The sequence below is a fragment of the Hydra vulgaris genome, chromosome 01 (genome assembly GCF_038396675.1).
Source record: "Hydra vulgaris chromosome 01, alternate assembly HydraT2T_AEP".
In the NCBI taxonomy this organism is placed as follows: Eukaryota; Metazoa; Cnidaria; class Hydrozoa; order Anthoathecata; family Hydridae; genus Hydra; species Hydra vulgaris.
Window position 1 is genome coordinate 10,650,350 of NC_088920.1, and position 27,151 is coordinate 10,677,500.

Consider the following 27,151-nt stretch of genomic DNA (forward strand, 5'->3'; position numbering starts at 1 on the left):
CACAGTTTTTACAATATCGCTACCATATGTTTATAGGTTAAGCGTTATGCAGTTTTAAACATACATAATTGCAGCTGAAAACATGCTTTACAATTTTTGATAATCAGTTTTAAAATAAAATTTAAACCTACAGTTGTAAAAAAAAAAAAAGAATACGCCCTCAAAAAAATTAATTTTTGGTACCGGAAAAAAACTTTTGTTTTTATTGCAACAACTAATGTGTTAACCCTTGGTAAAACAAGTTAATATGAGCTTTTAGTGGCTAATACATGCAACTAAAATTTTAGTGTGAATACATCACTCAACACGGCAGCACAATTGACATGCCTCCAAGGTACACACATTTTCAAGGTACACCACTCTTCCCTATTTCAAAACATATATCAAGTTTTTCAGTTTTATTTTCACCTGAAAAAACCTCTTCATCAAAAAATTTATATGTTAAATCATCATTTGCAGATTGTACTGAATGCTGTTGACGTTTTTTACCATATATACGACGATACTCTTTTAGTTCAGCAGGCATATCTAAATTAAACAAAATAACTTATGGTTAAGTCATTAGCACGATTTTGCTTTACATGCCATGATCATCATGATCAAGGTGATGATCATTTTGTTTGTGATTATATTCATGATTACAATATACTTGTCATGAGCATGACTACAATTTTGTATAAAAATACAATATCTGTTATAATATACTTAACATAAATAATCTGATAAAATAATAAAAGTTCTAAATAAGTATTTCAAAAATTAGCTTTAAAGTTTTAAAAAACGAAATTGCTAATAAAAAATTTTATTTAGAAATTAGTCTATTTTATTTGGCAAATCTATTTAAGGTATTACTTCTAATAAACTCCTTACAATAGTTGAAGTGAAAAAGTATGATAGTAAATAATAAAAATTTATATGAAAAAATACAACGAGACTGCATATAAAGTTGATGTGTGTTTTAAGACTCTTCCATAAATCAAACAAGTATATATCTCAATTTAATGCCATAGTTTTGGGAGTTTCATTATGTTATTATGCTGCTGTAAATTAACAAAACAAAGTGAGTAAAAAAAAAGTAAAAGTTGTTAGAAAAAAGTATAATTAAAAAAAAGTAAACCTTAAATGTATGCTAAATATCATACTATGCATACAAATAAGATAAAAAGCTTTTATATTAAGTGTGTAAATGCAACAAAAAAGCAATAAAATACAGCCTATAAAAATTTTTATAACCAGTTTTATGGAAAAAAAAAATTTTTCAACTCATATCTTTAAGAAATAAACTTAATTTATAATGAAATTTTACATAATAGTTAAGCACAAAAAAGTTTTTATCTCTTAATGTCAAATTTGTGAGTTTTCATTAATGAATTCATACCATGATTATTAAGGATATTATGAAATCAAGAATTTTTCATGCTATGATGTAAAAAACAACTTCCTTATATTTATACTAATTTAAGGAAAAACGTTTTACAAAAATTAATAATATCTTTTCAAGATGGCTAAAAGCTATGCAAAAAGCAAAATGGTGTGTTATCTCAACCACAAGCTGTAGAAGAGTCTAAGCAGGAAATTACTTTTGATACAGAAGCTAGAGTGATTGAAATGTTAAGCAATGGATAAACCCGTTTGACGGCTAAATCAGGTAAAATGCAATCAAGAGATAATATTGATGAAAAGTTCTTAGCAAACAATTATTTGTTTTTAGGTGACGTGATAAAGTCTTAAACATAAAAGAGAGGTGGAATAATAGATTTTTTCTTACTATTAATGCTGTTAAAGGTTCTCCAGACTTCACGAGAGCCAAATTTTTGTGATAAATTACGAGCTTTTGCGTCGAACAAAACCTTTATACAATGGTTTCTAACAAAAGTAATCAGACGTCTGTTTTCTGGAGAATTGCTTTGCTGATAAATATGGAAATAACGGTTTCGATAGGAACTTGCACTAGCACAATGTGAGGAAAACCATGAAGAAGAGTGAGGCTTGACCTGTAATCGCCGAAAGAGAAAAAAAGGTTTTAAACCAGCATGAATTCGTGAAGTTATGTAAGAAACACATTTGTCAGCAGGAAGACGAAAGAATTTTACCCAAGGGCCGTCACGAAAAAAATCACGGAATAGGTCCCAGTTAGGTTTAAGGTAGTTGTATGTGGTACGATGATTGGGGGATTCTGATGAAGATTTAAACTCAACATACAAAATAGATACTTAGACACAGAAAAACAATTTATAAAAAAAAAAAGAATTAAATAAAAATTGGTTTATTTTAGCAAAATCAAAATTGTATTTTTGCGTTTTATTATTTTTTCAAAAAAATCAAAGTTTGAAATATTTATGTTACAACTCAGAAAAAGACATTGCAAAAAAGGCTTTTTTAAGACATTTATAATAATAAAAAATAAATTTCGTTCTCTAAAAACATATTTTATTTATGTTTTACTTCAAGTTCTTACTTTAAGAAATTGAAACGTTTAAATTTCAAAATATTTTATAAAGGAGAGTGGTGTACCTGGAAAGTATTTTCAAACTTTTACTAATATTAAAAAAAAAAATACTTACAAAATGTTTTGTAACATCGTATTTTCTTTAACTTTATGATGATATTTACTCTAGGATTTTTTGTTAAACATCCAAACATATTTTTTCATCCCTTTTCTTAATTTTGAAAAATAACTTACACTGCAGTCAAAGTACACCACCGGTGGTGTACCTTGGAGGTATATATAATATTTATGACATATTAGGAAGTTCTTCTAGTGAAAAAATAACTATCAAAAAGTAAATATTTATTCACGAAAAGAAAAATTTTTATACATTTGATGAATCAATAATGAAATGATATATTTAATGAATGATTATTTAAAATAAAAATAAAAGATTAATGCTCAAAATTGGTATGCGCTTTATATATGCTTTATATATTCTTAAACTTGAATAATAACATTTTGTAGTGTCTAACTATGATAAAAATAGTAAAAAACATTTTTAATTCTATTAGTAATAAAACGCGATGATTTTAAAAACACGTCACATTTAGAGACTTAAGAATAAGAATAAATAGAGAATAAAGAAATACACGCATTATATTTCACATAAGAAATTCGAAACGATCAAAAAAAAAACATAATAAACTATAACAACATATTCCAACCTTAAAAAAAAAAATTCATATCAAATGTTACTTATAATAGTATTAACAAAATTAACAAGTTTGTACCTTGGTATCACCAAGGTATACAACATTAGCTACCTCCAAGGTACACTGCTACCACAGTTTTTACAATATCGCTACCATATGTTTATAGGTTAAGCGTTATGCAGTTTTAAACATACATAATTGCAGCTGAAAACATGCTTTACAATTTTTGATAATCAGTTTTAAAATAAAATTTAAACCTACAGTTGTAAAAAAAAAAAAAGAATACGCCCTCAAAAAAATTAATTTTTGGTACCGGAAAAAAACTTTTGTTTTTATTGCAACAACTAATGTGTTAACCCTTGGTAAAACAAGTTAATATGAGCTTTTAGTGGCTAATACATGCAACTAAAATTTTAGTGTGAATACATCACTCAACACGGCAGCACAATTGACATGCCTCCAAGGTACACACATTTTCAAGGTACACCACTCTTCCCTATTTCAAAACATATATCAAGTTTTTCAGTTTTATTTTCACCTGAAAAAACCTCTTCATCAAAAAATTTATATGTTAAATCATCATTTGCAGATTGTACTGAATGCTGTTGACGTTTTTTACCATATATACGACGATACTCTTTTAGTTCAGCAGGCATATCTAAATTAAACAAAATAACTTATGGTTAAGTCATTAGCACGATTTTGCTTTACATGCCATGATCATCATGATCAAGGTGATGATCATTTTGTTTGTGATTATATTCATGATTACAATATACTTGTCATGAGCATGACTACAATTTTGTATAAAAATACAATATCTGTTATAATATACTTAACATAAATAATCTGATAAAATAATAAAAGTTCTAAATAAGTATTTCAAAAATTAGCTTTAAAGTTTTAAAAAACGAAATTGCTAATAAAAAATTTTATTTAGAAATTAGTCTATTTTATTTGGCAAATCTATTTAAGGTATTACTTCTAATAAACTCCTTACAATAGTTGAAGTGAAAAAGTATGATAGTAAATAATAAAAATTTATATGAAAAAATACAACGAGACTGCATATAAAGTTGATGTGTGTTTTAAGACTCTTCCATAAATCAAACAAGTATATATCTCAATTTAATGCCATAGTTTTGGGAGTTTCATTATGTTATTATGCTGCTGTAAATTAACAAAACAAAGTGAGTAAAAAAAAAGTAAAAGTTGTTAGAAAAAAGTATAATTAAAAAAAAGTAAACCTTAAATGTATGCTAAATATCATACTATGCATACAAATAAGATAAAAAGCTTTTATATTAAGTGTGTAAATGCAACAAAAAAGCAATAAAATACAGCCTATAAAAATTTTTATAACCAGTTTTATGGAAAAAAAAAATTTTTCAACTCATATCTTTAAGAAATAAACTTAATTTATAATGAAATTTTACATAATAGTTAAGCACAAAAAAGTTTTTATCTCTTAATGTCAAATTTGTGAGTTTTCATTAATGAATTCATACCATGATTATTAAGGATATTATGAAATCAAGAATTTTTCATGCTATGATGTAAAAAACAACTTCCTTATATTTATACTAATTTAAGGAAAAACGTTTTACAAAAATTAATAATATCTTTTCAAGATGGCTAAAAGCTATGCAAAAAGCAAAATGGTGTGTTATCTCAACCACAAGCTGTAGAAGAGTCTAAGCAGGAAATTACTTTTGATACAGAAGCTAGAGTGATTGAAATGTTAAGCAATGGATAAACCCGTTTGACGGCTAAATCAGGTAAAATGCAATCAAGAGATAATATTGATGAAAAGTTCTTAGCAAACAATTATTTGTTTTTAGGTGACGTGATAAAGTCTTAAACATAAAAGAGAGGTGGAATAATAGATTTTTTCTTACTATTAATGCTGTTAAAGGTTCTCCAGACTTCACGAGAGCCAAATTTTTGTGATAAATTACGAGCTTTTGCGTCGAACAAAACCTTTATACAATGGTTTCTAACAAAAGTAATCAGACGTCTGTTTTCTGGAGAATTGCTTTGCTGATAAATATGGAAATAACGGTTTCGATAGGAACTTGCACTAGCACAATGTGAGGAAAACCATGAAGAAGAGTGAGGCTTGACCTGTAATCGCCGAAAGAGAAAAAAAGGTTTTAAACCAGCATGAATTCGTGAAGTTATGTAAGAAACACATTTGTCAGCAGGAAGACGAAAGAATTTTACCCAAGGGCCGTCACGAAAAAAATCACGGAATAGGTCCCAGTTAGGTTTAAGGTAGTTGTATGTGGTACGATGATTGGGGGATTCTGATGAAGATTTAAACTCAACATACAAAATAGATACTTAGACACAGAAAAACAATTTATAAAAAAAAAAAGAATTAAATAAAAATTGGTTTATTTTAGCAAAATCAAAATTGTATTTTTGCGTTTTATTATTTTTTCAAAAAAATCAAAGTTTGAAATATTTATGTTACAACTCAGAAAAAGACATTGCAAAAAAGGCTTTTTTAAGACATTTATAATAATAAAAAATAAATTTCGTTCTCTAAAAACATATTTTATTTATGTTTTACTTCAAGTTCTTACTTTAAGAAATTGAAACGTTTAAATTTCAAAATATTTTATAAAGGAGAGTGGTGTACCTGGAAAGTATTTTCAAACTTTTACTAATATTAAAAAAAAAAATACTTACAAAATGTTTTGTAACATCGTATTTTCTTTAACTTTATGATGATATTTACTCTAGGATTTTTTGTTAAACATCCAAACATATTTTTTCATCCCTTTTCTTAATTTTGAAAAATAACTTACACTGCAGTCAAAGTACACCACCGGTGGTGTACCTTGGAGGTATATATAATATTTATGACATATTAGGAAGTTCTTCTAGTGAAAAAATAACTATCAAAAAGTAAATATTTATTCACGAAAAGAAAAATTTTTATACATTTGATGAATCAATAATGAAATGATATATTTAATGAATGATTATTTAAAATAAAAATAAAAGATTAATGCTCAAAATTGGTATGCGCTTTATATATGCTTTATATATTCTTAAACTTGAATAATAACATTTTGTAGTGTCTAACTATGATAAAAATAGTAAAAAACATTTTTAATTCTATTAGTAATAAAACGCGATGATTTTAAAAACACGTCACATTTAGAGACTTAAGAATAAGAATAAATAGAGAATAAAGAAATACACGCATTATATTTCACATAAGAAATTCGAAACGATCAAAAAAAAAACATAATAAACTATAACAACATATTCCAACCTTAAAAAAAAAAATTCATATCAAATGTTACTTATAATAGTATTAACAAAATTAACAAGTTTGTACCTTGGTATCACCAAGGTATACAACATTAGCTACCTCCAAGGTACACTGCTACCACAGTTTTTACAATATCGCTACCATATGTTTATAGGTTAAGCGTTATGCAGTTTTAAACATACATAATTGCAGCTGAAAACATGCTTTACAATTTTTGATAATCAGTTTTAAAATAAAATTTAAACCTACAGTTGTAAAAAAAAAAAAAGAATACGCCCTCAAAAAAATTAATTTTTGGTACCGGAAAAAAACTTTTGTTTTTATTGCAACAACTAATGTGTTAACCCTTGGTAAAACAAGTTAATATGAGCTTTTAGTGGCTAATACATGCAACTAAAATTTTAGTGTGAATACATCACTCAACACGGCAGCACAATTGACATGCCTCCAAGGTACACACATTTTCAAGGTACACCACTCTTCCCTATTTCAAAACATATATCAAGTTTTTCAGTTTTATTTTCACCTGAAAAAACCTCTTCATCAAAAAATTTATATGTTAAATCATCATTTGCAGATTGTACTGAATGCTGTTGACGTTTTTTACCATATATACGACGATACTCTTTTAGTTCAGCAGGCATATCTAAATTAAACAAAATAACTTATGGTTAAGTCATTAGCACGATTTTGCTTTACATGCCATGATCATCATGATCAAGGTGATGATCATTTTGTTTGTGATTATATTCATGATTACAATATACTTGTCATGAGCATGACTACAATTTTGTATAAAAATACAATATCTGTTATAATATACTTAACATAAATAATCTGATAAAATAATAAAAGTTCTAAATAAGTATTTCAAAAATTAGCTTTAAAGTTTTAAAAAACGAAATTGCTAATAAAAAATTTTATTTAGAAATTAGTCTATTTTATTTGGCAAATCTATTTAAGGTATTACTTCTAATAAACTCCTTACAATAGTTGAAGTGAAAAAGTATGATAGTAAATAATAAAAATTTATATGAAAAAATACAACGAGACTGCATATAAAGTTGATGTGTGTTTTAAGACTCTTCCATAAATCAAACAAGTATATATCTCAATTTAATGCCATAGTTTTGGGAGTTTCATTATGTTATTATGCTGCTGTAAATTAACAAAACAAAGTGAGTAAAAAAAAAGTAAAAGTTGTTAGAAAAAAGTATAATTAAAAAAAAGTAAACCTTAAATGTATGCTAAATATCATACTATGCATACAAATAAGATAAAAAGCTTTTATATTAAGTGTGTAAATGCAACAAAAAAGCAATAAAATACAGCCTATAAAAATTTTTATAACCAGTTTTATGGAAAAAAAAAATTTTTCAACTCATATCTTTAAGAAATAAACTTAATTTATAATGAAATTTTACATAATAGTTAAGCACAAAAAAGTTTTTATCTCTTAATGTCAAATTTGTGAGTTTTCATTAATGAATTCATACCATGATTATTAAGGATATTATGAAATCAAGAATTTTTCATGCTATGATGTAAAAAACAACTTCCTTATATTTATACTAATTTAAGGAAAAACGTTTTACAAAAATTAATAATATCTTTTCAAGATGGCTAAAAGCTATGCAAAAAGCAAAATGGTGTGTTATCTCAACCACAAGCTGTAGAAGAGTCTAAGCAGGAAATTACTTTTGATACAGAAGCTAGAGTGATTGAAATGTTAAGCAATGGATAAACCCGTTTGACGGCTAAATCAGGTAAAATGCAATCAAGAGATAATATTGATGAAAAGTTCTTAGCAAACAATTATTTGTTTTTAGGTGACGTGATAAAGTCTTAAACATAAAAGAGAGGTGGAATAATAGATTTTTTCTTACTATTAATGCTGTTAAAGGTTCTCCAGACTTCACGAGAGCCAAATTTTTGTGATAAATTACGAGCTTTTGCGTCGAACAAAACCTTTATACAATGGTTTCTAACAAAAGTAATCAGACGTCTGTTTTCTGGAGAATTGCTTTGCTGATAAATATGGAAATAACGGTTTCGATAGGAACTTGCACTAGCACAATGTGAGGAAAACCATGAAGAAGAGTGAGGCTTGACCTGTAATCGCCGAAAGAGAAAAAAAGGTTTTAAACCAGCATGAATTCGTGAAGTTATGTAAGAAACACATTTGTCAGCAGGAAGACGAAAGAATTTTACCCAAGGGCCGTCACGAAAAAAATCACGGAATAGGTCCCAGTTAGGTTTAAGGTAGTTGTATGTGGTACGATGATTGGGGGATTCTGATGAAGATTTAAACTCAACATACAAAATAGATACTTAGACACAGAAAAACAATTTATAAAAAAAAAAAGAATTAAATAAAAATTGGTTTATTTTAGCAAAATCAAAATTGTATTTTTGCGTTTTATTATTTTTTCAAAAAAATCAAAGTTTGAAATATTTATGTTACAACTCAGAAAAAGACATTGCAAAAAAGGCTTTTTTAAGACATTTATAATAATAAAAAATAAATTTCGTTCTCTAAAAACATATTTTATTTATGTTTTACTTCAAGTTCTTACTTTAAGAAATTGAAACGTTTAAATTTCAAAATATTTTATAAAGGAGAGTGGTGTACCTGGAAAGTATTTTCAAACTTTTACTAATATTAAAAAAAAAAATACTTACAAAATGTTTTGTAACATCGTATTTTCTTTAACTTTATGATGATATTTACTCTAGGATTTTTTGTTAAACATCCAAACATATTTTTTCATCCCTTTTCTTAATTTTGAAAAATAACTTACACTGCAGTCAAAGTACACCACCGGTGGTGTACCTTGGAGGTATATATAATATTTATGACATATTAGGAAGTTCTTCTAGTGAAAAAATAACTATCAAAAAGTAAATATTTATTCACGAAAAGAAAAATTTTTATACATTTGATGAATCAATAATGAAATGATATATTTAATGAATGATTATTTAAAATAAAAATAAAAGATTAATGCTCAAAATTGGTATGCGCTTTATATATGCTTTATATATTCTTAAACTTGAATAATAACATTTTGTAGTGTCTAACTATGATAAAAATAGTAAAAAACATTTTTAATTCTATTAGTAATAAAACGCGATGATTTTAAAAACACGTCACATTTAGAGACTTAAGAATAAGAATAAATAGAGAATAAAGAAATACACGCATTATATTTCACATAAGAAATTCGAAACGATCAAAAAAAAAACATAATAAACTATAACAACATATTCCAACCTTAAAAAAAAAAATTCATATCAAATGTTACTTATAATAGTATTAACAAAATTAACAAGTTTGTACCTTGGTATCACCAAGGTATACAACATTAGCTACCTCCAAGGTACACTGCTACCACAGTTTTTACAATATCGCTACCATATGTTTATAGGTTAAGCGTTATGCAGTTTTAAACATACATAATTGCAGCTGAAAACATGCTTTACAATTTTTGATAATCAGTTTTAAAATAAAATTTAAACCTACAGTTGTAAAAAAAAAAAAAGAATACGCCCTCAAAAAAATTAATTTTTGGTACCGGAAAAAAACTTTTGTTTTTATTGCAACAACAAATGTGTTAACCCTTGGTAAAACAAGTTAATATGAGCTTTTAGTAGCTAATAAATGCAACTAAAATTTTAGTGTGAATACATCACTCAACACGGCAGCACAATTGACATGCCTCCAAGGTACACCCATTTTCAAGGTACACCACTCTTCCCTATTTCAAAACATATATCAAGTTTTTCAGTTTTATTTTCACCTGAAAAAAACCCTTCATCAAAAAATTTATATGTTAAATCATCATTTGCAGATTGTACTGAATGCTGTTGACGTTTTTTACCATATATACGACAATACTCTTTTAGTTCAGCAGGCATATCTAAATTAAACAAAATAACTTTTGGTTAAGTCATTAGCACGATTTTGCTTTACATGCCATGATCATCATGATCAAGGTTATGATCATTTTGTTTGTGATTATATTCATGATTACAATATACTTGTCATGATCATGACTACAATTTTGTATAAAAATACAATATCTGTTATAATATACTTAACATAAATAATCTGATAAAATAATAAAAGTTCTAAATAAGTATTTCAAAAATTAGCTTTAAAGTTTTAAAAAACGAAATTGCTAATAAAAAATTTTATTTAGAAATTAGTCTATTTTATTTGGCAAATCTATTTAAGGTATTACTTCTAATAAACTCCTTACAATAGTTGAAGTGAAAAAGTATGATAGTAAATAATAAAAATTTATATGAAAAAATACAACGAGACTGCATATAAAGTTGATGTGTGTTTTAAGACTCTTCCATAAATCAAACAAGTATATATCTCAATTTAATGCCATAGTTTTGGGAGTTTCATTATGTTATTATGCTGCTGTAAATTAACAAAACAAAGTGAGTAAAAAAAAAGTAAAAGTTGTTAGAAAAAAGTATAATTAAAAAAAAGTAAACCTTAAATGTATGCTAAATATCATACTATGCATACAAATAAGATAAAAAGCTTTTATATTAAGTGTGTAAATGCAACAAAAAAGCAATAAAATACAGCCTATAAAAATTTTTATAACCAGTTTTATGGAAAAAAAAAATTTTTCAACTCATATCTTTAAGAAATAAACTTAATTTATAATGAAATTTTACATAATAGTTAAGCACAAAAAAGTTTTTATCTCTTAATGTCAAATTTGTGAGTTTTCATTAATGAATTCATATCATGATTATTAAGGATATTATGAAATCAAGAATTTTTCATGCTATGATGTAAAAAACAACTTCCTAAAATTTATACTAATTTAAGGAAAAACGTTTTACAAAAATTAATAATATCTTTTCAAGATGGCTAAAAGCTATGCAAAAAGCAAAATGGTTTAAAAAATGGTAAGACCAAGTAAATTAAACTTTAAAGTTGTTTTATCGTTAGCTGCAATTAAAAAAAAAAAATCAAAAACTAAATTGCTTTTAATTAATTTTTAAACTAAATTGCATATAAATTAAAGAGTAAAGTATATGTTTTTAATAACTTATTTTCAATACAAATATGTTGCAGAATATATTAATAATATATGCGTAGTAGTATACTCTGTTACATTACCTTTTCCTACATTACATTCTTATTATTCTAGAGTTATTTTATTCTTTATACAGCTTAAATTTTATTAAACTTCTAAATAATTGGCATACTTATTTAAGGTAAACATTATAATTATTATTTTCGTTAATTGATCATGCAAAATATCAAACAGCATGTGCTGCTCTCATTAACCATGAAGACCATTTATGATTAATTCATATTAATCATACAGATGTTGATTTTTTTATTGTTTTTAATCATTATTTAAGTATGCATTATACTTATAAGTTTATAACTAACTTATGTGTTATAAATATTGTTAAGAACTTTTTATAAGTAAATATTAGTAGTTATAGTAGTAGTAGTTCATACTGTGATGTACTGAAGGGGCGAATGTGTTGTTGCGCACTCTATTTGTAAAAGCATTACACCAGTTATGTTTGATTGCGACTCAAGCATTAACAAGTCTCGGCACAAATCCCTCTTAAAAAGATTTAACCAAGTGGAAAGTATTCTTGAATCTTTATTTTGTCAGTGCCATCCATAAGTTTGTATATTTGGACCAAGTCTCTAGTTTAGATTTTTTTACCTAACCTTAAGACAAAGCTGAAATTGTTTGCTGTGAACTTATCATCATTATTACTTCTTTCATTACCTACTATTTAACAAGTGCTTAAAAGAGTCTTGTTTTCCAGCCAGCTGGAAAGCAGTATTTATTATAAAATAAATGCTGCTCTCAACATTTTTATAACTTTTGGGAAAGTTTGGCATGCTGGTCTTTACTATAAGTTAAATTCTTAAGGTGTATCGAGAAACATCTTCAAGATTTTTTAGTTCTTCCTTACCAATTGTAGTACCAAAGTTGTCATCGATGGACAACATTCTTTTTCATCTCCTGTAGTTTTAGAGGTTCCTTATAGTTTTACTCTTGTCCCTAGACTTTTTTATAACGATTTCCCAAAAGTTCACACATCTAAGGTGGCATTGGTCGCAGATGATATTACAATTTATTCTTGTCTTGATAAGAATCCACCCTCACTGATTGCTTGAAGAGGGCATTTGAGCCTGGAAAAAATCTTACCTCTCTTACAGCATTGGACTATCATTGGCTGAAAAATGTAATTCAGATAAAAGTTAAATTTTTTAGCTAAGCATTATTGCAATTATGTAGATCTTCCTATAATTAAGAGTGGTAATGTAACAGACGAGTCATCTAACCTTTTTCTTCTAGGATTACCTCTTACTTCAGATTTTTCTTAGCATATATCAAATCAATTGCAAATTAGCATCTGCTAAGGTTGCGGCTCTTTTATGTGCTTGCCCCCTTTTACTCAGGATTTTACACTTAATACTCTCTATAAATCTAACAATGGTCCTTGTATGAAATATTGTTGTAATATATAGGGCAGATTTTCCAATGATGCACTTTCTTTTTTAGACAAAGTGACAAAAAGCATTTTAAGGATAATTGGGCCTTCTCTTGCACCCAACCTCCAGCCATTACCACATTGTTGTAAAGCTTCATCTTATTCTCTTTTCAATAAATACTATAATGACCACTTTTTGTGCCATATACTAAAACTTATTTTTGTGTTACTTGTCATTTAAATAAATCTCATCCTTTTACTTTCATTGTTCCAATGTGTTCCACATACTCTTTTTTTTCTAGTTTTTCTTCCTTGATCATCACTTTTAGAATTTGCTTCCTTCCTCTTGTTATCATAATTCATACAACTTGCATTCTTTCAATTCGTATGTTACTTCTTATCATGCTCTAAAAATTTGTAGAGTAAGTGGTTAAAAAATTATTTTGGGTAATAAAGCAATAATATTAGTCGATAATATTAAGTCAATAATATTATTAGCAATAATATTAAAAACGATTTACGAAGCGGGAAAAATATTGTTTAGAAGTAAAGTCTTTTTAACGGTCCGAATTAAAGATAACTTTGAGACCATATCTAAATCGAAGTTTTCAAAAAAGTAAAGTTTTCTTTACGTTCGAATTAAACGTAGTTTTTAGACCATAACAAAACAACAACAAAACGACGTCCATCAACAAAACATTTCGAAAGCCGCTAGTCAAAAAGAATTGCTCATATATATATATATATATATATATATATATATATATATATATATATATATATATATATATATATATATATATATATATATATATATATATATATACACATTATTATATATACGAACACACGCACATCTACAAACATACATATATACAATATACATATATATGATACATATATACATACATACACAATCATACATGTATACATATATATATATATATATAAACTACGAGTTTTCTCTCTGGTCCAAATTAAACGTTTTATTGAGACCACAACAAAAACGGTACAAAAAACTTCATTAACAAAGAACATGACTAAATTGAGGTTAACAAAGAGTAAAACTTATATAAAATAATACTATAGTAAAAAATACAATAAAAAAAAAACAGACAATTTTCGGTTAAATTGGTATTTAACTAAATAGAATAACATGAGAAATATACCAAATACAAAACTAATGTAAACATCGGGAAAACATACTTTAAAAAAGGCTTTCTCTACGGTCCGAATTAACATATTTGAGACCATAACAAATGCACGATAAAAAGTTTAATTCTAAACAATCAAATATGGATAAAACTAGAAAAATGATGTAAGGTAAACCAATAATATTATAACACCTAAATAGTAACACCTAGGAACTGTAACCTTAAAAAAAAAAAAAAAAAAAAAAAAAATATAGATTTTTCATTTATGTTTTTTTATGTGCCGTTTGGATTAGAAATTTCTTGATCGATTTAATATTTTTGTAACTCGCAATAGGTGAAGTTGGCCATATATTTTTAAGATCAGTATCCTGTTCCACAATATTCCAGTGCTTTTTTACTATTTTATTGATAAGTTTTCCAACTTTTCCAAATGTTGTCACTATCGGTGAAATTTTCTCTTTTTCTCTGTCTTCTTTATATTTGTTGTAGACAAGTTCGTGTTGTGTATGTCGCAGTGCTTTTTTAAAACCTTTGTTAATAGATTGAATAGAGTAGCCTCGTATAACTAAAATTTGTGCTAGTTGTTTTAGCTCTTTTATTAGGTTGTAATTGTTCGAAATAATCTTATTGTATCTTAACGCTTGGCTATATACTAAGTTGCTTTTTTGATGAGGGGGATGAGACGAATTATAATGTAAAAGTGCTGTTGTATCTGTTTCCTTTTTGAATATTGTTGTTTCAAATTTTTTATCTAGCTTTTTAATAGTTGTTAGATCCATAAAATAATTAGAATTGTTAGAATAATTGAAATTAAATTTGATCGTGGAGTGGATGGCATTCATAAGTTCGAAAACTTGTGTTAGTTTCTCAGTAGGCCCATGAAAAATAAAAAATATATCATCTATAAATCATTTATAAAAAGAAATCCACATTGAAAATTGGTCAGTTATTTTCTCATCAATTCTTCCCATAAATAAATTAGCATAGGGTGGGGCCATACGTGTTCCCATGGTAGTACCTATTAATTGTAAAAAGTGATCAGTTGAAAATTGAAAGTTGCTGTGGGTTAGGATGGTTCCTAATATAATGTCAATAAAAGCAATAGGTGGGTGTTTTATAAGTCCGTTATATGGCGGTGCTCTCTTTAAATAAAATTTAACGGCGACAATACCTTCGCGGTGAGGAATGTTTGTATGCAAAGATATAACATCAGCCGTGACAAAAATATAATTGTCGGTTTTTAGTACATGAGATTGAAGGAGTTCAAGGAGGTGTGTTGTGTCTTTAAAGTATGCTGGTAGTTGTTCAGCAACTGGCTGAATAAATTCTGTGATAAAGAACGACAAGCTGTTGATTGGTCCGTCACAACCAGAAACAATACGTCTTAAGGGAATGCCTATTTTATGAATTTTGGGAAGGCCATAAAACAGAGGTGTACAAAGAGGTGTTTTTGGACGAAGGAACTCCGATGTTTTTTTATCAATCATATGATGAAGAAACATATAGTCAATAAGATTGTTAACATCTCTTGCTATATCTTCTCTTCATAGTCCGTTTTGTCTAAAATACAAATACCCCCTCCCTTGTCGGCCTTTTTTATGGTAATTGTGGTATTAAGCATAAGGGAGTTTAGTGCGTGAATAAGTTGAGGAGTTACATTTTTTTCATCTTTCGGTAGTTGTGCGAAAACAAGTGCGGTTGTATCACTTTCTACTAAGTTAAGATAACTTATAATAGTTTTGTTATTCGTCATAGGAGACCAATTTGATTTTTTATGAAATGGATGCCTCTTTATCTCTCCGGTCCCAAAATAGAGTTGCTGGAGAAGGGTTGTTTTAAATCTTTCAAAGCCGTTATGTGAATATTAAGTGACGTATTTGTAATTGAAGGAACAAAATTTAATCCTAAACTTAAAAGCTCTTTTTCCTCGTCTGTTAGGACTTGATAAAAATATAAAAGGACTTGTTTTGATATGTTGGTAACTAATTTATTATTAAAGTGATGTGAGAAATTTGACTTAGCCTTAATGATATCTTTATTATACTGCCTCATGTTGCTTTGTGGTTTTGACGAAAACGATTTAGCCAGAGTAAATGGTACAAAATTTATTTTTTCGATTGGTGGAGTAAACAGTTTTTTTTTGTTAATCCTAGAGAAAAATATTATTTATCTAAGATGCCTGTAACCACCAAACGCAACATTAGTAAGAGGTAATAGACAACTAGTGAAGATAATTTAATGTCAAAAAAAGCAGCGAGACAGCAAACAAGCGTTAATGTTTGTGCATTTGTAACTAAATGATAGACACCATAAAACTATAAACTTAATTGTAACATAGACGTAAAATAATCAAACTAAAAGAAATTTTCACAGTTTTAATATTAGTTAATATATGTTGAACCAATAAACTTATAAATAATTAAAAAAAATTTTTATAATAACAAACTCCCTGCCAAGAAGCAAAGAATACTCTACGCTTTGAATTAAAAGCAACCTTAAAACCATATCTAAATGGAAACCCAAAAAGCAAAGTTTTCTCCAGGCTCCGAACTAAACACCACTTTGAGACCACAACCAAACAACGACAAAAAATAATACATCAACAAATCATCGTTATTTTTATATCACAAGCCGTTGGTTTATAAGAATCGCTCTTATATATATTTATATGAATCCTAAAATGAAAAAACAATCACACATGATAACCACATATACATAACATACAAACCTGTATTTAACATTCCAACCACATACTATATATTAAAAAATATTACCTAAATAAAAATGAGTTCAAACAAATAGAGTTTATCATAAAAAAGAACAAAAAGCATGCAAACGATGTAAAAAGGCTATATGTGCATAAGGGTGTATAAGTGTAATGTGTAAGTCCGTGCTGTTTATGTCGTTCAATAGAGTCTTGTGTTGTTAGTAACCGGCGTAAAAGATTTATCTCTTAACTACACCAAGCCAGCCCAGTCATACTCCAGAAAACCATGAAGGATTAAACACCTATGCATGGATTTATAACTGACTTATGACTAAAACAGAGACAAACAACTTCTTTCGCGGTGACAGTAATTGTGATTTGGAAAATAGTCGTGCTCGATGACCTTAACACTAACCCTTACGGGCAAGGCCCAATATAATTTATAAACTATGGCGTATATTTAATTCTGACATATATAAAATTCGCCGATTGGTCGCACACGAGCAGTGATCGCATGAGGGAAGTAATGAAGTACATTAGAAAGAAGGAGTATAATTTTTCAAACAAAGTATATTTTGACAGTTGTCAAGACAAAAATAAAGATTAATAGAGGAATATTTAAAATTAAAATAAGACAGACAATGCACCTAAACAGTACTAACAATAATAATAAAAAATAAATTGTTATAAAAATACTAATGTGAACTAAGATAAACAAAAATCACCAAACAAAAAATAAATAAAAACAAAAAATACATTAAAAAATAAAAAGTATGCATTTTAACTTTTCTCTAACAGTAGCTTCCAACTCTAATAGTGGTTGCTTGCAGTTTTAATATTTGACTGAAGACACTATGTCAGAAATTTGTTGATCAAAGACTCAAAGATATTAATATTATATATAACGTATAGACTAACTTATTGATTGTAATAAAACAATATATTAGACTAACTATTGTAATAATATAATGATATAATATTTTTAGTAATATAATATTATAATATTATGAAACTATTGAAACTATAATATTATGAAATATAATGAAACTATAATATTATGAAATATTATAATAAACTATTACAATAAAACTATTATAATAAAATATTATAATAAACTATAATATTATGAAATATAATGAAACTATAATATTATGAAACTATATATATAATATTATGAAACTATATTGAAACTATATTAATATAATAATGTAATTACTATTGTAATAATATAATATAATAGACTAACTTATTAATTGTAATAATATAATATATTAATAGTTAATAAAAATATTAAATACCTTTCTCTGCACGAAAACAGGGATATATTTTATTTGAATGTATATATTTAATAGGATATATTTTATTTGAATGTGAAGTCTCTAAATAGTAAATTAAACACATTACTCCTAAAAAACAAAAACTTTTACATTAAATATACTTAGGAAGCAAAAGAAATATATCAGTAACTTTTCCTAAAACTTTTTTATTTTTTCATTAAATAGATCATCCAGGTAATATTTAAAATACCCGGAAAAATGAAACATAAAAACACATTAATAAAACTTTTTAATGATAAATTCGATAAAATAGAAATTAAATTTAATAATTTACAAAACGAAAAGAAAAATCTTCAAAATGAAATGAAGGATTTAAGAAAGGCAGTCGACGTTGTAAGTGAAAAGTATGAAAAACTCTTGCCGAATTGAAAGAACTAAAAAAAACGCAATTCCAAATGTCGAACTAACAAATAGCAAAAAATTTAATCACAAAAACAATGATGTGAAAGACATGCTTGCCGAACATGAAGATCAAAGTCGTAGGAATAATCTTAGGTTTAATGGAGTCGAAGAAAACGAGAACGAATCATGGGACGACAGCGAGCAAAAAATTTAAGAAGTCTTTGAAAATCCAAGTTTGGTTTTATTAATGATTTAGAGATTGAAAGGGCACATCGATCAGGAAGAAATAAATAAGGAGTTAAAATGAACAGAACAATAATAGTAAAATTTCTTAATTACAAAGAAAGAAATGCAGTTTTTGAAAAATTTATCAATCTAAAACTTTGGTATGAAAAACTATATGCTAATGGAGATTTTAGCGATAGAACCACGGAAACTAGGAAAAAGTTGTTTAAAGAAGCGAAGAAAATAAGAGCCGAAGTGAATTTGCAAATGTTATTTACAACAAACTTTTTACGCGCGATTTTTAAATGAACTTATTTATTTCTAGTTATTTAAATTTTAAAAATGGATTCTAATTATCAAAACAATTTTGAATCGCTAACATTTCATTTTTTTCAATCTAACGACTTGGTGCTTGACACTAATTCAGATCCGGATCTAAACTATTTTGGTAATGTAGGAGCTTTGTGAAACAATTGTTTCTACTTCTATAACAAAGAAATAAAAGAATTTCTTTCTCGGAATCATTTAAATGTTATTCATTTTAACATTTTAACACAATTGAACATGCAATACTGCTTAAAAAACCTGAACATTATGGTATCACCGGTAATGCTTCAAAACTATTTATTTAAAACTACCATACTAAAAAGCTATTTAAAATATCGCAAACAATATGTCTATGTCGACGGATCTTCTTCTCAAGATTGTTTAAATATAGATTTTCTAAATATAACCTGTGGTTATATTTAGATAATTTATATTAACGATCTCCATGAATTCTCAAAGTTAACAACTATTATGCAACAAAATTGCAAAATGCATTGGAGTTTTATATAAAGCAAGAAGCGTTTTAAACAAACATTCATTAACTCAACTATATTACTCTTTTATACACTGTCATATTAATTATGCTAATATTGCATGGGGTAGTACCCATAAAATTAAATTAAAGCCACTTTATTGTCACCATAAGCATATTGCACGTCTTATAAATTTCAAAAATCGTTTTACTCACTCAAGGATACTCTTATTTAACATGAATTTTTTAATATATTTCAAGTAAGTGTTTATAATGTTCTTTGTTTTATATTTAAATGTAAAACCAACTCATCTCCAGCTTCCTTTTTTGATTTATATTCTTTAAAAGAAAAAAATAATTGTACTTTAAGAAATGATAATTTTGTTAAACAACCAAAATTTCAAACAAACTCTGGTAAGTTTTGCATTTCTTTTCGTGGAGTTTTTTGATGGAACCAAATAATTTTAAAAAACTTCGATTTTTCTCAAGAATGGATTTATTATATGTTCAAAATAAAATTAAAAAAAGTAATTTTCTCAATTGAAAATATATTTAGATACTTTTAATTTTACCCAGTTTTATCATCACTCATTTATATTTTACTTTTATACAATATTGATTTAAAGTTTATGTGAGAAACGATATTTAAACACCATTATTTGAACTTCGTTAAAAGTAAAAACTTCGTTATTACGAAAGGTATATACTTTTAATATTTAATTTAATTTTGTAATTATAAAATATATACAAAGATTAGAAAAAAATAAAAAAACAAAAAATTGATGTATGTGAATGGATGCATTTGCAAATATTGTATATATTATACTTTTGGAAGTTAACCATCCTTTGCCAGTGGTTTAGTAATTTTGTTGGTGGAAGCGTAAACGTAAACGCACGAACATTTAATAAGTTCTTTACACAATCTTTTGGACAACCTTAAAATGCATTTGGATGTACCTAGTGCAATCGTATTCTTATTATTTTCGTTTATTTATTAGTTAATTAACAATTAAGATTAGTGTAATTGTGAGATACATTTGAGTAACAAGAATCGGTGATGGTATAAATGCGAGTAAGATGCGAGACGTATTTGTTTATCAAGAATATTATGATATTATTGTTTTCGCTTGATTCATGCGGTTCAGACGAATTGGTATTTTAATTCAAACCATAAAGATCTTAACTAAAGAAAAGTTTATAATTTGTATCTTTTTATTTTTGTTATTTCTTAAATCTAAATTAAGTTCAGAGTTCTTCAACCGCGGTTCTCGGTGACAAGACCTATATCATCTTATTTGAGTATCCGCATTCTTTATCTTTACTTATTACTTTTGTTTTTAACGATTTCTTTCCATGTAATTTTTCTTATTGATATATTTGTAAATATTGTATTAAATATTGTAATAAAAAACAAAAAAACAAAAAAAAAATGTTGTGGGTGAATGGTTTAGAAATATGTACTAAGCAAAGAAAAATAAATCCATTTTCTTGAAATAAGTCTAACTATTTTTATACCGTACAGAAAAAATTCATTGATTCAATAAGGTTATACTCATGACCTTCTTTGTTACATTGAGAACTATGCCAGGGTGCTCTTATCTAATCATATGAAAACAATTTTCGCTTTAAAAAGAATGACACGAGGTCCTTCTCATGTAGTAGCTAAGAATGCTCAACGACTTAAAGAAATCATCAAGATCAGCAGTTTTGTAAAAATAAATTTAAAGCATAGAATAAAGAAATAATGTCAGCCCTTGCAATTATGGTGGCCTGTCAACAATGCCAACCTGAAGGTGTCTAACGTCAGCAAAAAACTGCTAACTGCTTTTCCATAAATTATGGTAAGACTGAGGTACTGACAAATTTTCTGATCAAAATTTATTTATATTTACTTTATCATACCCACTAGTAAGTGACAGGGGCCTGGCTTCGGTCCAGGCTAAAGATGAGACATTTTTAAAGACATTTTATAAACCCCTTCTAAATTATCTGGTTTAGCAGGGTTCAATATTCGGGCATAAAAAAAAAAAAAAGTACTTTTTGAATTATAATTTTGTACTAACATTTACAACTTGTTGTTTACTGGCATATTTATTAATTTTTAAATTTCTCTAATTTTCTTTCAACAAAATTGCAAGCAATCACTATTAAGTTATGAGTTACTTTAAAAAAGAAAATGGATTAAAATACTAACAAATATTTATTTAAAGGATGTATTAAAAAGAAAAACATGAATAAAAGTAAGAGTTATAAGAATTTTTTGATGAAAAAAACTGGATAATTAAAAACTTTTATAACGTGAAGGGACAGATACAGTAAAAGGATGCAATTTTTTGAATGAGAAGCCAAGAATGAATGAGTTTTGGTTTATTAAATGAGATGCTCCTTTGAACTTTACAACAACAGAAGAGTCGCTCAAGCTTGGCAGATAAAGGAGGTCTACTTACATTCAAAATGTGCTTTTAGACTTTTTCTGAAAGTAAGAGAGTTGTTATTTGTAAATATAAGAATGCCAACATATTGCAATCTATTTTTGCAATAAATAAATGAGTTTTGTTGTCTAAAAAAAATGTGGATTTTAAGCCCAGAATTTAAATCCACAAGCCATTGCAAGCCTTAGGCTGTTGCAGAAGAGAGATCATATTAAAAAACGATTGCTTGTACTAAGCAATTAAAATGTTTTTTTGTCAAGACTTGAAGATGTTTTGTAAAAACAAGAATATAGAATTGAGTCACCAGCAAACAGAGACACTTTATTAATTTAAAATTTTCATGAAGATTGTTATTGTAGATAAGAAACCATACAGGAGCAAAGGTAGAATTTTGTAATATCCTTATAATTACTTGAAATATAGAGAAGCGTAGGCCTTCAAGAAAAATATTAATACTGCAGTTAGAAAGAAATAATTTAATACTCTCAAAAATTTATATAAAAAAACTAATAACAGAGTAAAGACTAATCATAAAATAGTTAAAGAGATCAAAGTGTAACCCTACTTATTTCCAAAATTAAAAATGCTACTTCTCTTCAAGATAATGATTTAAATTCGATATCATTTATAAGAAAAAGCATCAACGTTTGGTTGGTCCTAAGCTTGGCAAAAATTTGGTTTTATATAAGAGTGTAATTTATATTTGATCTTGTATTTATATTTGATCTTTAATGATCTTTAATTTGTAATTTATTTTTGATCTTTAATGGATTTTATTGAAATACACTTTCAAAGAAATGCACAAATAAAACATAAGTTCTCATATTTCTTCGAATAAGATATAAATTTTCATATTTCTTAATTCAATAAATCATGTCTATTAACTAATATATACCGTTAAAAAATCAAAATGTTCTAAAATCGCCTTATAGCCTATTATGTCTTTTTCTCATACAATTTTTGAAAATGCATTCTCCTCTAGACAAGGTCCGAAAACGCATTGTTTGACCAGCTCATGACCAGCTCTTTCTGCTAAGTTTTACTAGCTCTATCTGTTATGCCTGAACTTCGTTCCATCCTCGTAAAGACGATGATTTTCTTTTTTTTTTCCAAAAACAACAAATTTTATTCGAATTGAAACATCTTTTAAAAAATTTGAAGCCTTTAAAATAGTTAAATAAAAATGTCGGTATAAATTTTTAAATTTTTATAAAAAAAGTTCTTTACAAAATCTTTTTGTCTTATGTTAAACTGGGAATCTTCTCAGATTAACTTAAAATTACCAAAGTAACAACGAGATTTAAATGGAGATTTAAATGAAACTTTATTAAAAGCTTTCTAAATGTCAAGTGCAATAGCCGTAACCTCTCCACCTCTATCTAATGCATGATAAAACCTATCATTTATAACTGTTGACAAATCAGCTTTAGAAAGAGAAGATCGAAATCCATATTATTGATCAAAAAGTAAGTTATTAGATTCAAGATATGAGATTAAGTGTTTATTTATTAATGATTCAAAAACCTTGCTTTGAAAGTATGGATGAAAGCTCCGGAGAACACTTCTGCAAGACTGCAACAGGTGTGTTATCTCAACCACAAGCTGTAGAAGAGTCTAAGCAGAAAATTACTTTTGATACAGAAGCTAGAGTGATCGAAATGTTAAGCAATGGATTAACCCATTTGACGGCTAACTCAGGTAAAATGTAATCAAGAGATAATATTGATGAAAAGTTCTTAGCAAACAATTATTTGTTTTTAGGTGACGTGATAAAGTCTTAAACATAAAAGAGAGGTGGAATAACAGATTTTTTCTTATTATTGATACTGTTAAAGATTCTCCAGATGTCACGAGAGCCTAACTTTTATTGAGCCTAAAAAATATATTTTTTTTTTCTAAAAAAATTAAGGTTTAAAATATTTGAGTTACAAATTAAAAAAAAAATGTTGCAAAAAAGACTTTTACGCATTTATAGTAATAAAAAATATACTTTATTCACAAAAAACATACTTTATTTATGTTTTACTTCAAGTTTTTATTTTAAAAAATTGAAATTTTTAAATTTCAATTTCTTGTATAGAAGAGAGTGGTGTACCTCGAAGGTATTTTCTAACTTTCACAAATGTTAAAAAAAAATAACTACTAAATGTTTTGTACATTGTATTTTCTTTAACTTTATGATGTTATTTACTCTAGGATTTTTTGTTAAACATCTAGACATGTTGTTTCATCCCTTTTTTTAATTTTGAAAATTAAAAAATATATGAAAAAAATATATAAATTTTGAAATTAGCTTACACTATAGCCAAAGTACACCACCGGTGGTGTGCCTTGGAGATATATGTTGTACCTAGGAAGTATTATTGTTTTAACAGATTTAGCACTCAAACATGGTAGAAGTTTAAAAAATGTTTACTTCTATGATTATTGGATTTAACATCAGAGATAATATAATCTAACTTAAAAAGCTTAAAAGTATAAAGTTTTTGATAAACTTTGGTATGCTGGTCTTCTCCATAAGCTTTCCTCTTACGGTGTATTTGGTAACATCTTTAGGATTTTGAGTCCTTTCTTTCCAATCGTAGTATAAAAGATGTCCTCGATGGACAACACTCTTCTTCATATCCTGTAACTTAAGGGGTTCCTCAAGGTTCAATCCTTAGTCCTATACTCTTTTTAATTTACATTAACGATCTTCCAGATATTCTCACATCAAAGCCGGCATTGTTCGCTGACGACACTCCCATTTATTCTTGTCATGATAAGAAGCTTGCACCCTTTGATTACTTGGAGGGGGCATTTGAGCTTGAAAAGGATTTAATTTCTGCTACAGCATGGGACTCATAGTGGCTGGTGAACTTTAATTTAGATAAAACTCAATTTTTTTTGGCCAATCGTTATCACAATAATTTAGATCTTCCTATATTTATGAACGATAATGTACTACACAAGTCATCAAACTATCATCTTCTAGGATTAACTCTTACTTCTGATTTTTCCTGGAAATCGTACATCAAATCTATTGCAAAATTAGCATCTGCTAAGGTTGCATCTCTTTATCGAGCTCAACACTTTCTTACTCCAGATTTTATTCTCTATCTTTATAAATCTCAAATCCGTCCCTGTATGGAATACTGTTGCCATATCTGGTGCGATTCTTCTAATGATGCCCTTTCTCTTTTAGACAAGATTCAAAAACGCATTGTAAAAATATTTGGAACTGAATTTGCAGCTTATCTCCAACCATTGTCTCATCGTCGTGATATTGATTCTCTTTCTCTTTTCTACAAATACTATAATGGGTACTGCGCTAAAGAGCTAGCGTCTCTTGTGCCATCTACTGAATTTCATTCTCGTGTTACTCGTCATTCAATTAAGTCACATACTTTTTCTGTGACTGTTCCTAAGTGGTGCAAAATGTTATTCGTCTAGTTTTTTTCCTCGAACATCAGTTCTTTTGAATTTGCATCATTCGTCATGCTTCCCTGATTTATATAAGTTGCAATCTTTTGAGTCATCTATCAATCGTTACTTGCTTTACAAACTTTATCTCTTCACTTCCAGTAACTTTCAACTCTTAGGCGAGGCGAAGCTTATGTTTAAAAAAAAAAAAAATTATATGTTTATAAATTTAAACTAACTTATACTTAGAAGTATTAAATACCTACAAAAGAAAAAAAATTGAATAAGAAAAAAGTAAATACAAATATCTTCATTAAAATTTAGTAATGATAAGTATTTTACTTTTTAATAAGTATTTACCATTTTTTTCTTTGTAGAAAATGGCTAAATTAACCCGTAAACAGACGTAATATTACGCAAACTCAATATGGTTTCTAAATGTCCATGCTGTAATATTACGCAAACTAAATGTGGTTTCTAAATGTCTATGCCGTCGTACTACTGTTTTGTGCATCTCCTTGTATTTTGTTCTTGTTCATCAGTAATTATACGTCTACCTGTCACAAAAGTTATTACTACATAATTACAGAGCTTTTGTTTCAATGATTTCCTTTTAAACGTGTTCAATTTAACTTTAATTTTGACATAAAAGGAAGTTCTTCTATTGAAAAAGTAGTTATCAAATAGTAACTATTTATTCACGGAAATATAAAATTTTAAACATTTGATGAATCAATAATAAAAAGATATATTTAATGAATGATTATTTAAATTAAAAAAGAAAGAGTAATGCTCAAAGATGGTGTGCGTTTTATATATGCTTTATATATTCTTAAACTTGAATAATAACATTTTGTAGTGTCTAATTATGTTAAAAATAGTAAAAAACAATTTTTATTCTATTAGTAATAAAACACGATGATTTTTAAAAACACGTCACATTTAGAGACTTAAATATAATAGCAATTTAATAAAGAAATACACGCATTATATTAAACAAAAGCAACTTTAAACTAACTAAATTTAACATAATAAACTATAACAACATATTACAACCTTAAAAAAATACTTTCATATCAAATTTTACTTTTAATAGTATTAACAAAATTAGCTAGTTTGTAACTTGGTACCACCAAGGTATACAACATTAGGTACACGGTACACTGCAACCACAGTTTTTACAAACTCGCTACCATATGTTTATAGGTTAGGAGTTAAGCAGTTTTAAACATACATAAATGCAGCTGAAAAAATGCTTTACAATTTTTGATAATCAGTTTTAAAATAAAAGTTATACCTACAGTTGTAAAAAAAAAAGAATACGCCCTCAAAAAAATAATTTTTGTTACCGGTAAAAAACTTTTGTTTTTATTGCAACAACTAATGTGTTAACCCTTGGTAAAACAAGTTAATATGAGCTTTTAGTGGCCAATACATGCAACTAAAATTTTAGTTTGAACACATCACTCAACACGGCAGCACAATTGACATGCATCCAAGGTACACACACCTTTAAGGTACACCACTCTTCCCTATATCAAAAGATATATCAAATTATTCAGTTTTACTTTTACCTGAAAAATGCACTTCATCAATATGTTTATAACCTAGATGGCAAAATTTTTGAGTAAAATCATCATATGCAGATTGTACTGAAAGCAGTTGAAGTTTTGTACGATATCTACGACAAAACTCTTTTATTTCAGCAGGCAAATCTAAATTAAACAAAATAACTTTTGGTTAAGTCATTACCACGATTTTGCTTTACATGCCATGATCATCATGATCAAGGTGATGATCATTTTGTTTGTGATTATATTCATGATTA

General features: G+C 27.1%; 1 protein-coding gene across 1 annotated transcript in view; it reads right to left on the reverse strand.

Annotated features, from left to right (window-relative positions):
- Nucleotides 1–27,151, reverse strand: part of LOC136075100 (uncharacterized) — a 140,211-nt gene that overhangs the window by 43,347 nt on the left and 69,713 nt on the right. Inside the window, exons 4-6 of the mRNA XM_065787365.1 lie at nucleotides 26,898–27,038; nucleotides 18,085–18,165; nucleotides 10,231–10,350 (exon numbers count right to left, since the gene is read on the reverse strand). Coding sequence (XP_065643437.1) covers nucleotides 10,231–10,350; nucleotides 18,085–18,165; nucleotides 26,898–27,038 — 342 coding nt within the window. The remainder of the gene's footprint in view (nucleotides 1–10,230; nucleotides 10,351–18,084; nucleotides 18,166–26,897; nucleotides 27,039–27,151) is intronic.